The 14656-nt window shown below is 41.0% G+C and overlaps 1 protein-coding gene across 1 annotated transcript in view; it reads right to left on the reverse strand.

The window, feature by feature from the left end:
• The window catches only part of LOC101860109 (chromosome transmission fidelity protein 18 homolog), a gene marked incomplete at its 5' end in the record, with an annotated part of 41477 nt that extends 30234 nt beyond the window's left edge, over positions 1-11243 (reverse strand). Inside the window, 9 exon segments of the mRNA XM_013084383.2 lie at positions 43-166; positions 868-965; positions 3270-3455; positions 3951-4128; positions 6597-6649; positions 7256-7339; positions 7820-7944; positions 8594-8767; positions 10926-11243. Coding sequence (XP_012939837.1) covers positions 43-166; positions 868-965; positions 3270-3455; positions 3951-4128; positions 6597-6649; positions 7256-7339; positions 7820-7944; positions 8594-8767; positions 10926-11243 — 1340 coding nt within the window.
• Positions 11244-14656: the final 3413 nt, after the last annotated feature.

A 14656-nucleotide genomic window follows, 5' to 3' on the forward strand; every position in this document is an offset into this window, starting at 1 on the left:
CCAGCACACACATACACACATAAAGGAGAAGGCTTTTCTCACCAAAGGAGCCCCATCAATCTCATCAATGACCAAACAGTTAGGCCGGGGATCAGCCCCAGTCACTGACTTCATCTGTGTCGCAGATTCCAGTTTGTTCCGGAAAACGTCCACGCTGCGGTCATCACTGCACAAAGACAGAAAGAAGAGCATCTGCATACAAAATATTTCACATTAGCAAGACAACACATTAAGTTGAGGGAGAAACTGATCCAAAATTCTTTGACTCTGAATGCTGCACTGGAGACAAGAATTTACATAATTAATCTGCATGTATGCTGAAATCAAATTTGTAACACACTGTTGTTTGTCAGAGCTTCAGCTGGAAAGGGAAAGTTAGTCAATTTAAAGACGACCCTCCACCCCCTTGCCCACCTATTGGGAGCACACAAAAATCAAAATATTTTTTAAAAGACAGCACACAAACACGAGCACAAATCTCTGTAATGACTCTGCTTAGGTGTGTTTGTGTGATATTTATCCCCACTCTTCCCTTCTTTATCTTTTTACATTTAACACTGGGCCCTTAAAATCATCTACATTAAAGCAGGGCATTATACTCCTGAACTCAAATTGGAGAAGTGCATTGATACAACGGAGATCATAAATAGGTCTCGAAAAGCAGGAAGAGAAGACATACCAATGGCCCCCTCCAACTGAAACCTCTAACAACAGCGGTATATCATATAAAAAAGGAAAGACACAACCTAACACATTCTGCTGATTTGAACCATTGTGAGAATGCAAAGCTCCTGACTTTAAAGTCTTGTCCATTGTTGAGAAAATTCTGACTCGCTAGGTTTGCCTCCAAAGGCCTTGGAGACTTACCTAGCATTCATCTCCACAACGTTATATCCTGCATGCCTGGCCACAATGTGGGCCAACGTCGTCTTGCCCAGACCTGGCGGACCACACAGAAGTGCCACCTTAGAGAAAAGCAGAACATAATTCTGAGACTCATAAAAATGAAAAAACAAAGCACAAACAACAAAACTTACAAACGTTTTTCATCTTAAGCTAAAAGACAGAGTACTTATTCATACCCATGCATCTCCCTATAAAGCTTACAAACAGATTTATAATAACTCACTTGACCTGCTTGTGCTTTCAAATCTACAATCTCAGTCCTTAGGGGGCGGGGGGAGAGGGGGCACGCCAGCATACAACATAGCAGCCTATTAGTAAAGTTGTATATCACTTCTACAAACAATAATTTTGTGAGTACAATTCAATCTGCTACTACGAGGGACATTCAGAAAGTAAGTACCGTTTTAAAATAATTATAAAAAAATAATTTTCCCAATCAAAACGATTTATTTTTGAATACCTCATATATATGACTACTTCTCCACAGTCACCAGAACTTTTGAGGTATTTTTCGAAGCGTGGGACGAGCTTCTGAATGCCCTCATCATAGAAAGCTGCTGTCTGCGATGTCAGCCAATGTCCAGTCTCTCCTGTAAGATCAGCATCTGAGTCGACATCCTGCCTGACCAAAAAACTTTTTCAAATGCAGGAACAGATGAAAGTCACGGGGAGCCAGGTCTGGGCTGTACGATGTGTGCTTCAACTGTTCCCATCAGAAGGAGGCGATTAGGTTTTGGCTCTGTGCAGACTTGTGAGGAGTTGCATTGTCGTGTAGCAAAACAGCGCCGTCGCTAAGCATTCCGGATCTTTGGTTTGAATCACTCTGCGCAAGCCACGTCAGGAAAAAAAGTCATGTGTACAGCGTTTTGGACAGGCAAGAAGTTTTTAGTAGAATTTTGGGGAAATGGGATGACAATTAACTCTGATGTGCACTGCAACACACTTAAAAAACTGCGAAGAGCGATTCAAACCAGACGCAGAACGCTTAGTGACTGCGTTCTGCTTCACGACAATGCAACTCCTCACAAGTCTGCACAGACCCAAAACCCGATCGCCTCCTGCGGATGGGAACAGTTAAAGCACCCATCGTAGAGCCCAGACCTGGCTCCGAGTGACTTTCATCTTTTCTTGCATTTGAAAAAGTTTTTGGTCAGGCAGGACTTCGACTCAGATGCTGATCTTACAGGAGAGACTGGACATTGGCTGACATCGCAGGCAGCAGCTTTCTACGATGAGGGCATTCAGAAGCTCGTCCCACGCTACGAAAAATGCCTCAACAGTTCTGATGACTACTTGGAGAAGTAGTCATTTATATGAGGAAATCAAAAATAAATCGTTTTGATTGGGAAAATTATTTCTTTTTAAATTATTCTAAAACGGTACTTACTTTCTGGACGTCCCTCATACTAAGCAATATCTAAAACACATTATATGAGTTGAATGCAAAACTTAATTGAACGACAAAAGATATACACACATCAATTACACACTCCCATTACCCATGAAAGCATCACAACAAACACATCACTAATCAGCAACACTAATACAACTACTACTTTTTTAAAAATCCAAATCCTGTGTTAAAAAAGCTTTGTGGATGTCTTGAGATTGCTCTGAGAGTTGTACCCACCTTTTAAGAAAATTACCTCTTTAACCTTTTGAGCCCTTGCCACTGGTACACCGGTGGTGCGTAAAACTGCCCGTATGCCTAGCATCCCCAAAGCGGCTCCTCTGAGAAAAACTCGTACGGAAAACACCGTTTACTATACAAGACTTTATTGATTATTTTGAAACTCTTTCTGAATTAGATGCTGGTAATGACAAGGACTACCCTGAGTGGGGTATGAAATATGATTCTGACGATCACATGAATGTTTGTAATGTATCGCTCAAGAGCTCAGGCAAAGGGGCATGGTAGCCTCAGGAGGTTAGGGCTCAAAGGGTTAAGGCAAAAGGTCTGACTAGCACAGCATTATCCATTGTTAAAAACTTGTACTAAAAAAATGGATTTTTGAAGGGTCTAAATCTATTTTCAAAATATCAAAAAATGACATCCACATACAAATAAGTCTTCAACTGATATTTTCTAGACAGTAAGACGGGCATTAACTAAAACAAAATGTTTTCACAGAACACTATGAACTGTTCAGCGCATAGTGTAATATAAAATCCAGATTCTCCACAAGAACTACTATGTCTCAGTGACAGTCTAATTCAGTGCTTCACTATTCATTTCTAAAATAAAGCATCACTAAAACTGTCTCAAGCACCATCAAGACCACAGAAAAAAAAGACACAAACGCACAAAAAGGTAGAAACCCTTAAAGAACAAAGAAAAACCAAACAACCGAAAAAAAACATGCCATTTGCTGTGGCCTGTTGTGTGCATCCAAGTTTTCCTCTACTTCTGCCTGGAACTTCTTAAATTTCTTCTGGTCTTTTTCTTTATCCTTCTTAAAATTCTTCGTCTTCTGGGGTTTAGGCACATCTTTGCCAAACACAACAAAGTCCCATAACTTCAGCCAGTGCAGCAGACTTCTGTTGATGGACTGAAAAGGAAGAATCCAAAGTAATGCCAGGTATATGTATGTATGTATGTATGTGTGTGTGCGCGAGCGTATGTGCATGTGTGTGTGTGTGCACCAGCAAACTGCCACTTAAGCAATAACAATTGAAACTGAAAGTCACAGAACAGGCTGAGGGCCGCGGCGGCAAGCGCGACGACCAATGGGCACTCTACTCCAAAGAACAATAGAACAATTCAGGTGGGTAAGTAAAGTTCTATTTACAGAAAAACACATCATAAAAATAAATAATTGCTTATTTGTGAATCAACTTATTGTTTATTAAATAACATTCCATGGGAGTAAAGGACACACACTAAAAAACTCAATGGAGACCTAATAGAAAAACTATCTAGATGATGATGGCTGTGCAATCATTCAGATGCATCTCTCAAACAAACATGTCAAAGGTACTGGGAAAGAGAACTCATGCTAACCTAACAGTGTTTGTACGAGACAAATCAACAGGAAAAAACCAACCTCTTCGCTAAGCAGCTCTGTGTACTTCCTCGGTGCATACTTCTCCACCCAGAGTGACCTCATTTCATCTGTCAATTCCTGCATGCCGTCAGACTCTTCAACATCCCCAGCAACAGTAGCACTACTGATGTCCTCTGTGGTGGACAGCTCTGCTTCAACCATGGGATCATCCAGTTGTCTGTGATATAACAGAAACGAATATTCATTAGTTTTCTTGTCCTTCACCTCAGAACAAAGAGTTGTACGACACTTGCAACACAATAAGCTCATATAAGAGACCAAGATTAGAGGTGTTACAAGAGAGTAACAAACACAAAAAAGACGGAGGAGAGATCAGGACGATAGATGTTTGATAGGAAAGAAGGAGCAAACCACACCAGAGCACCTGCAACCACCAACTTCAGTGAGTTTACTGCACCTACAATAGGTCACATAGGTGCAAAGGTGAGAAGTGCTACTTCTAGAGAGCAGATCTGCCACTCTATGGAACCTCAAAATCAGGATCTCAGGGAAAAAAAATCGGGATTTGGTTTAAAAAAATCGGGATCAACAGCAAATCACCAAGATGACTGCCAAAGCTGACCTAAAATTTTTCCAGAGGTGTCCATAAATTCCTTGGCCTATATGCCCTCTGTGTGTCTTTGTTTGCGTGCGGTGCGTGCGTATGTGTGTGTGCGCGCGCGCGCGTGTGTGTGTGCATGTGCGTGCGTGCGTGCCTGCGTGCGTGCGAGTTATTATTTTTTTTGTAAATCCTGAAGCATCACGTCAAGCACTCCTAGTCCAAGTGTCTATACCCCCACCCCTACCAATAGGTCCCAAAATACATGAACTTAAGTTGACCCCGTCAACGGACGGTCCCCGACACGCAGAACTCACACGGCGAATATATGTCTCGTGACGCAAATGCGCGATTGAAACAATACTAACGGGTCCGACTAACTGCACGTTCACAAAAAACACTCGGATGAGCGACAGTCGTTCTACTTCTAGAATAACGACGGCAGCCGACCGACCAAATGTACCATCAAATCTCTTATCCCTCATGTGTTCAGACTAAAGCAACGACAACGGCCGTATGTTAGTCTTGTCAGCGCAGAAAGACTGTCGCTTGTTCGAGTGTTTGATGTGAACGCGCAGTTACCAGACCTCGGACAAGGCTTGTTTTGAAAGTAACAGCGGAACTACGAATATTATCGATTATTAAATGTTCCAAATTGTAATAGTTACCAGGCTATCATTGGAGAATTCTGAGTGCGGGAAAAGATCACACACAACTTGGGGCGAGTCAACTACTAAATGCGGCATCGATATTTCGGGAAATAGTACTCCGAGTTCCTACTGACTAAAAGTTCGACGGGTGCTTCTAGCGATAAAGGAGAAGGCAGAGTAAGTTTTTAGAAAGATCCGGCACAACAGCAGACTGGGACAAAAAATCGGGATACACGCGATCGAAATCGGGAAAATCGGGAAAATCGGGAGGATTGAGATTTACGGCAAAAAATCGGGATATCCCGACTAAATCGGGATGAGTGGCAGGTCTGAGAGAGTAATTTGGAAAAAAAAAAAAAGAAGGAAAGATTATTACAATAGATGTTTGATAGGACAGAAGGAGTAAACCCCACCAGAGCGCCCACCAACCACCAAACAAATCTGACGATGACACTTCTCCAAGGCAAAGTAGAGGGCAGAAAGGAAACAGGCAGACCACCTGCAGGAGGTAATACAACTTAGTAGAGATAAAGAAAGACAGCAAGCTCTGTGGCGCTATGTGGGGTGATAGCAGCAAAAGAGACAGATGACAGAAATTACCTTTACCTCACTTAAAATGATGACGGAACAGGAAGAAATGTATGTTGATGTGGGAACCAATTTTGCTGCGATCGCATGGCAGGATAAGTGGCTAGAGGAAAGAAAACAGTGGAAGGAAGGAAGGAAAGAAGGCAGAGATGATACAACAAGCTTTGTCATAATACATCCAGCTGGAATTCAGTGCATCTATCTATTACTCCACAACCTACTAGGCCTAAGCAGGAGATGTCAATATGTCAGCTCTAAATATTCTGCGCCATAATATAAGACAATGTAGATCATTTGGTACGCATCAACACAGACAATCAGACCTGACTTGAAGTATGTAAAAAACGGAAATACATTTTTTTTAAACATATTTACCAAATGGGAATCAACCGTCATCTCTTGTAAACAAGACGACGTGCATAATCTCAATATCAGACAAAGAATTGGGGAATGCAACATAACCTTTTAAACAGCAGACTCCACAAAATAAAGCATAGGGCACAAACACAGCACATTGATCATTCAGTAGTTTTGGGGGATTTTTTATGGATAAATCATGTTCATTTACTGGAAATGTTCTCAGATAAAAATGAGCCCATTCTAAGATAAGTGCACTTATAAATACCTATATAACCGCAAGTCATTGTCAGACAAATCAAATAAGTTGCTGCTTTTTCAACTTGGTGATCATTCGTACAAGTCAAACCTTTTCTTCCCCATGCTAAAACAGAACCAAAGACCCAAAAGTTAAGCTTTTACCAGTTCAAAAGTCACATTCACAGCCAATGCAGCAAGATTCCCATTATGAATGCGAATAAGCAATTAAAATAAAGTTGAAACAGCACTCACCTCTCAATGCTCGCAGACAGATCAACAGACTCCTGAAAGGCTCGACGAGACTTCTGTAATACAGTGGAAAGAAGGACCAGTTAGTCAAAACAAACAAAAGTGGGGAAAAAATATTTTGATGAAAATTACAAAAGATCACTACATACAGAAAACAACATACTTTAAACTTTGAAGACAACTCCATGTTCCAATTGTCTGAGAACACTTGCTTTCAAAGCTCTGTACACTCCATCAATATTCTAGGATAACTAAGCAAGGCATACTAAAACAAAGCCCACTCCATTTAGTACAAAGGGTAATATCTACTTCCTGAAGATAAAAATTGCTTAAATTTGAGCAACATGCAATTTGGGGAAATTCAAGCTGCTTCTGCTGTGAGTCACATTTACCCTGCACTGCTCATCATGTCATTACACCAATCCCCAAAACTGAGCATGTACAGTATTCTTAGAGTATTCTTCTTTCTGTTTCCACAGCTCATTCACCTCTCTTCATATCTTCTCTCTCGGCATAAATATCTCTCTCCTCACCCATTTTCTCAAACTTTCCTTTACATACATCTTTCACTCACCATCCCTCTCTACCTCCAATCACTGCCCTCATTCTTTCCCCTTCCTCTTTCTCTCTCACACCTTCTCTCTCCCTCCCACTCCACTCACTTCCTCCTCCATCTTCTCTTTCATAACACAGACTGGCACAGTTAGAAGCCCACTTGACCGCGACTCTTCTCCCAGGCTCAAGTACTGTGGGAGGAAAAGAACACATTATTCAATTAACAGAAATTAAAATCACAATCTAAATTAACTGCATTCAAACAAGGGAATCAAAAATTAAATAAAAACAGTGCAGACAATGTGGTTATGTCTTGGAGGCTGTTTCAATAGTATGTTTTATAATCAATGTATAGTAATAACTTCATCTTAATTCCTTGTTTAAGCATGCAACTATTTTAGCCAACATGGGATTGCATGTCATATTCTGGTTCCACCTGTTAGTCTAAATCAAGAATGCTAACTTGGCTTCTGCGAAAACACTTTCATGGTGCCACCTTCAAGGCAACAAAACAACTCAAAGAAAGCCTGTTCAAAACAAACATTTTAAAATATACTTCCCTGCAATCTGCTGAGGATCTATTTGCCTATAGCGTTCTACTTTTGAAAAGTCGGGGGCAGACCTTTCTAAGGAATTGACCATTAGTTTCCAAACCTCAAACTTTCCCTTACCTCTGCCTCCAGCACATCTTCCGCCCACAGCTTCATGTAGACTCTCTCTCCACCATAGCCAACAGTGCTCACAAAATCTTCTTTAGGGATACGCTTACTGACTCGTGGCCGTTCCATGTCCTCAGCTGACAGAAAGACAAAAATCCACCCATCCGACAGAACAGTAAAACACATCTATCAAACCAACAAACATGTCATTTCTCTTTCAAATAGAATATTCTACAAGAAATTCTAAAGGTAAAAAAAAAATCATGTTCCATACACTTTAAAAAACTTTAAAAGAAAAAAGGGATTCTATCTATATATCGCATTTTTAGTGGATGAGTGTCAAAGGTCCTTTACAACACAAAGTCAAAGTTCATATCTCTTCACATTATTTAGTGAGGACAAATATAATTAATTCTTCTTACATTCTAACATCATGCTAACACTGTTATCATATCTAATCTACTTTTTAAAATTTGACTGATGAATCGCACTTGACATCGTCCCTTGTGGGGTTCACAAGCAGAACACGTAAAAACAAAACTGGCTTATTGAAAACAAAACAATACAGCACTGGATCATAATCATATCGACAAGGGGTCATAACTTTTCTATTTACCAGACAAATGTAAGAAGACAAGACAATTTCAACACTTACATTACATGAGGATCATGACATCCATTTTCAAGCAGCAAAAGACACCCTAACCCCACCTTTCAAAATCAACTTGAAAGTAAGTGCAGGTAAAACCAAAGAGTCATTTCACATCATCCGTTGAGTTGACATACCATCATTGAACCGGATTTGGTGTCCTTTCCCAGCATCGTCACTATCTTCCACATGAGTGTGACTCTTCATTCTATGTTGTTGGATCTGCTCAATCAGCCGAATAGTGTGGGAATCTGGCTCATCAAGACCCACCTCTTGGTCAGCAGTAAGCCTCTGTTTCTTTCTTGATGAAGCTAAAGGAGTCAGAAAAATTAAACACAAGTCATCCTCAACAAGTCATATTATAAACTTCATATGAAAATTTTGACTTTAAATCTGACTTGCCCAGAAATATTATAAAGTATCTGGAACAAAATGTTCACATCATACGCACAAATTGTAAAATTACAGCCTTCTATTATAAGCGCAGATACCATCTTTTCTGAGTACCTGCACCAATGTTATGTTGTTCATGTTCCAAAAGTTTGACAGATTTTGACGATGCCTTTTTTTTATATTGATTTTTTTTCATTCACGCTAGTCCAAAAAAAAATTACAATTTAGCATTGCCGACTCCAGCGCGTCTAACGAAATAACCAGACGAGTTACAACGTCCGTTCTTTTTTGAGTCTCAAGAGCAGAAATGCGTGCTTTTGATGCACTAAATGAGAATTACCATAAATACAAGGATACACCTTAAATTGTACGTTGAAAAGTACCAAAAATTAGGTCGGCCCAGACAGAGCGGCGACAGGGAGCTGACCCCCGTGACCCCGACGTGATAAGGCGCCTGGCGGGGAACCCCCCGCGGCAACTAAAATTCCACTGCCGGTGCGCCGTTTATATATATACACATATATCTAAAAAAACAGGGTGATCCAAAAAAAAACTTTACAACTTGCTTTTTAAATATCTTCCTCCAAATTGAAGTTTTGCGTTTCAGATTTGAACACATTTAGAAGCCAAAATGAATTTGTCTGATATGTATTTTAGATAAGTCCATTGAATGGTTTTGCTCTATATAGCGCATTAAAAAAAAAACAACCCATTTTCAACCGTGTCGCCATTTTCATAGCATGACGCACAAGTTTGCATTAGGCCTACCACTAAAAGTTGCAACAATCGCGCCATATTGCAAGCTACAGCAGTCTAACAAGTCAACAGAAGTCTGCAGATATTATTTTTCCCACATTTTGTTCGCCTGCTTAGATCATGGTTACGTTTAGTAAAGAGCAGAGAGTTTTTTGTATTGAACATTACCTCTCCAAAAACTCACCATCCCTGACATTCCATAAGTTCTGCGCATGGCATGGAGAGAATGCTTAGGTGCCCTCAAGACCTTTCGCGTCATGAGTAGAGAAGTTCCGTCAGTTTGGATCTATACCGAATCAGATCTAAAAAGTTCTTTAAAAACATGACCACTTCAGGTTGAACACGCACCATGCGCAGCCCTTTAAATGTCACCAGAGTGCAGATTTCAGTAGCTGAGTCCCATGAGACGTCTGTTCGTGGATGATCTGCAGCTAGGACTTTCCTACACATCAACAGTCTGCATTCTCATGGCAGATCTTAACCTAAGACTATACCATGTTCATCTTCGCTAGGCCGAGATGACATGGATCAGAGTTTGGCAATGTGTTCATGATTCCTCGATTGTCTTGTAAAGAGGGATCATTTCCTCGATGACATTTATTGGTTTAGTGCAAAGCCCATTTTCACACTGCGGGATATGTTCATTCCAAAAATGCTGTCTATTGGGCATCCCACTCTATTGTCTCTAGAAGCCACTTCTTAGTGAACATGTACAGTGTATGTGGCTTTAAAAACTCAAGGTTTAGCAGGTCCTTGTGCTAGGGCGTCACTGAACATTTCGAACGACGCATTAAAAATGTGTCGAGTCCAAAGGAGGGAATGTGGAGCACTGCTTCTAGGAATTTTAGAATGAAATCATTAGGGTTTTTAAACTCTGTAAAAGAATTTCAATATTGTTTAAATGTCACAGGGATGGAAAATTAATGTCAAAAAGAAAATAAAGAAAAAGGTCAACTCATCTTTTCACGACTTCCTTTACAAGATTTTTAAACATTGGTGAATTTTGCGTTATTAGGTAAATTTTTTTTTTTAGCCGTTTCCGTTTTCAAAACATGTTTCTTCTTCGTGGATTTTATATCAAACAACTTCCCCTTGAATGAATTATGTCTGTTCCAAATTACAGCATTCTAGAACAATTTTTGCGCGAGATATTCAGAAAAAGGGTTGTAAAGTTTTTTTTGGATCACCGTGTACATATATATATGAAACAACGGTAAAAGAAAACAAGAACATAAGAACCTATTTCTTATCTCTTTCAAGCAAAAGACAGCTGACCTAAAATGATAAACACAGCATGCAGTTAATTTGAATCACACTCACAGACTTGAGCCAGTTCAAATAATGACACATCAGTCTCTTCCTCAAACCAGTCATCCTCGCTGGGTTGTCTCTTTCTATTGGTGGTTCTTTCATTCCCATGACTGTGATCATCGCTATTGATGACCAATGGCTGGGGTGATGGTGGGGACAGGTCCAGGTGAACATCGTCTACCTCCTCTGCATGACGATTTTGAGATTTACTGATCAGTTCATCTTGATTTTTTCCTCCGGCCCTGGGACTTTCAAACTGGAGTGATCTTTTCGATTTTGGAGGATTCTGAGTTTGAGACACCAAGTCATCATCAGGACAGAAATCATCTGGAGACAGAACAAGAAAAACCAATGTTACTGTCCTGTCTGAGAGAGGATTTTGGTTATGAAATCAGAGGAGTCACAAATAGAGCCACAATTATAATCTTGAATTAGAGGAAACACACTAAAATCTACTGAGCAATTGTAAGTTAATTACTGCATAAAAAGAGAGAAGTAAAACCCTAAACATATAATCTGTCCAAAGCCAAAGAAGCCAAAAGGGAAAGGGGCACATCCAGTGGGGTCAGCGGACAATCATCAACCTCAGGTTTTTTTTTAATCTGTCTTAGCTTTCCAGATGGGAGTTCAGTTTCATGCTTATAATTTATAATTAGGCCTACAAAAATATGATTCAAATAATTTAGAAACCTAAATACTGGTTAGGAGTTAGACTCCAACAGTCAACCCCTTTTATCTTTTAACCCATTTTTAAAATAATGTTAGTCACTTAGATCTCTACCATAAAACTGCAAAAAGTACCCCCTGGCTGACATGCGACCAAACCAGACCTGCCACTCTATGAAACCTCAAAATTAGGATCTCAGGGTGAAAAAAATCGGGATTTGGCGAAAAAAATCAGAATCAACAGCAAATCACCGAGGTGACTGCCAAAGCTGACTTAAAATTTTTCCAGGGGTGTCCATAAATTACTTGGCCTATATGCCCTCTGTGTGTCTTTGTTAGCGTGTGTGTGTGTGTATGTGTGTGCGCGCGTGCGTGTGAGTTATTATTTTTTGTAAATCCTGAAGAATCACGTCAAGCACTCCTAGTCCAAGTGTCTATACCCCCCCCCCCCCCCAATAAGTCCCGAAATACATGAACTTAAGTTGACCCCGTCAACAGACGGTCCCCGACACGCAGAACTCACACAGCAATGTCATGTCACGTGATGCGAATGCGCGGTTGAAACAATTTTACTAACAGGTCCGACTAACTGCGCGTTCAGACAAAACTCTCAGATGAGCGACAGTCGTTCTACTTCTAGTACTCTAGGATAACAACGGCGGCCGACCGACCAAATGTACCAACAAATCTCTTATCCCTCATAATGTGTTCAGACTTAAGTAACGACAACGGCCTTATATTAGTCTTGTCAGCGCAGTTACATGTTAGTTGTGTAAGGGTTAGAAAGACTGTCGCTCGTCCGAATGTTTGATGTGAACGCGCAGTTACCAGACCTCGGACAAGGCTTGTTTTGAAAGTAAAAGCGGAACTACGAATATTATCGATTTTTGTATGTCCAGAACTGTAACAGTTACCAGGCTATCATCGGAGAATTCTGAGTACGGGCAAAGATCACACACAACTTGGGGCGAGTCAACTACTAAATGCGGCATCGATATTTCGGGAAATAGTGCTCAGAGTTCCTACTGACAAAAAGTTCAACGTGTGTTTCCCGCGATAAAGGAAAAGGCAGAGTAAGTTTTTAGAAAAATCCGGCATCACAGCGGACTGGGACAAAAAATCGGGATACACGCGATCGAAATCAGGAAAATTGGGATGCTTGAAATTTGGGGCAAAAAATCGGGATGTCCCGACTTAATCGGGATGAGTGGCAGGTCTGCTAAACATAGAACGACGCAAATTATTTTAAGGTAAGGCGGCCATCTTGTGTGACATCAGACTAGGATACCCCTCTGATCACATGACTACATCTAAATATAGCGAACCGAATGGCACAAAAGATCGTGTAGAGACTCTTCGATAGCACGCCACTTTGGTGCGATGTTCTTCCAGGAATACCGGTAATGTGATATGATGCGGTGCTCTGATGATGCGGTGCTTCGATGATGCTGCTGCTTATCTCTTCTGCACATTGTTTATCGTGTCCGGGGTGGGGTGGGGGTTATCTTCCGGCTTCTTCACAGCAATTTTCACGCGCTTTATTGTCTTTGCATTTACCGTGTTTCAATTTCAATCATTACGATTCACTACCGGAATTCCAAAATGTTATTAGCATGGATATATCATATATATATAGGCTACTGGAAACCTCGAAACCAATCAGTAAAGCATGGCTGACGGGCTGCAGTTAGCCGCTAGTGTGATATTTTACAGTGCGAAACATCGATATGGATAATACGTCAAGCCACTGACCCTAGCATGTCGTTCCATGCGGTATCTCCAAAGATTCTCTACTACACGATCTTGGGTATCTTCACGGCCTTCTAAAAATAGTAGGCCTCTATGTGCCATGTGGGTACGCCAATCAGGCAGGTGCGTCGTTCTACGTTTAGTCACATGTCCTTGGCTGAGGGGGGGGGGCGGCGGAGAGGTCCGGGGAGATACTGACATAAAATGACAGTTGGCCTATAGATCTAGATTTAGAGACAAGTTTCCGTCCTGGTCAAGTTTCGGTGATCTTGAGGTTCCGTTCGTTAAAGTCCACTACCCATTTGTTTACATCCAGAGAAGAAATCCGCAAGTATTGATGACCAAGGCAACACAAAGAACAGGGATGCAACCTAACTGCAAAACATCGAATTGTGGTAAAATTCAGGGGGGCATGTGAACCCCCCATATGAAATTAGGTCAGGGGGGCAAGCCGACGAATAATAATTGGGGAGTGGGAACTGCCGAAAAAGGGCCATCATTCTTTGCTTGAATTTTGAATTTCTCCTCAACGGTTACCTGGCAATTCAGGGTCTCTGGCTTTCAGCTTTAGACTTATTTAACGAATGAAACTACATAAAATAGTCAAAATCGCCCAAGTTTTTGCTGTATATATATGGATGGCAGGTTGCATGACATGCCGTTCAACGTAGAAGACGCATCTTTCTGATTGGCTGCTAATTTTAGTAATGTGATGTCACCTGGGATAGATCTACCCACAGACTATTTTAAGAAGGCCGTGGAGGTACCAACATATGACGTGTTTCCGATATGTATAACATTTCGGAATTTCAGTATTGACACCGTACGAATGTTAACAATTTCCTTCAATGAGACATTGACGGGTTTGAGCTTCCTAATTTTCCGGTTCACTGCGTCTATTGAATTCATTCTTTGAACGTTTCCTCTAGATTAGATCTACCGTATAAAGGAGACTATTCATCATCGGAGCACCGCATCATATCACATTACCGGTATTCCTGGAAAAACGTCGCACCAAAGCGACGTGCCATCCCGTTGGCTATATTTACATTAGTCACATGATCGGAGGGGTGTTCTGGTCTGACATCACACAAAATGGCCGCCTTACCTAAAAATAGTTTGCGTCCTACGTTTAATTAATCGCATGTGGTTGCATGACTAAACTAACCTATTATTAACTAGGAAGTGCCTATTTGCAACGCCGTGTTCCGATTAGCGCCAGTGCCAAATAAAACGCCGTGTCGCCGTGTGTAAAATATTCAGCTTAATCTGCACTTCGTTATCGGAAGTTCTGATGGCCGAAGTGACAGCGCGTCTGCGCTTGA

This window comes from Aplysia californica, unplaced genomic scaffold (genome assembly GCF_000002075.1).
Source record: "Aplysia californica isolate F4 #8 unplaced genomic scaffold, AplCal3.0 scaffold00289, whole genome shotgun sequence".
NCBI classification, from domain to species: Eukaryota; Metazoa; Mollusca; class Gastropoda; order Aplysiida; family Aplysiidae; genus Aplysia; species Aplysia californica.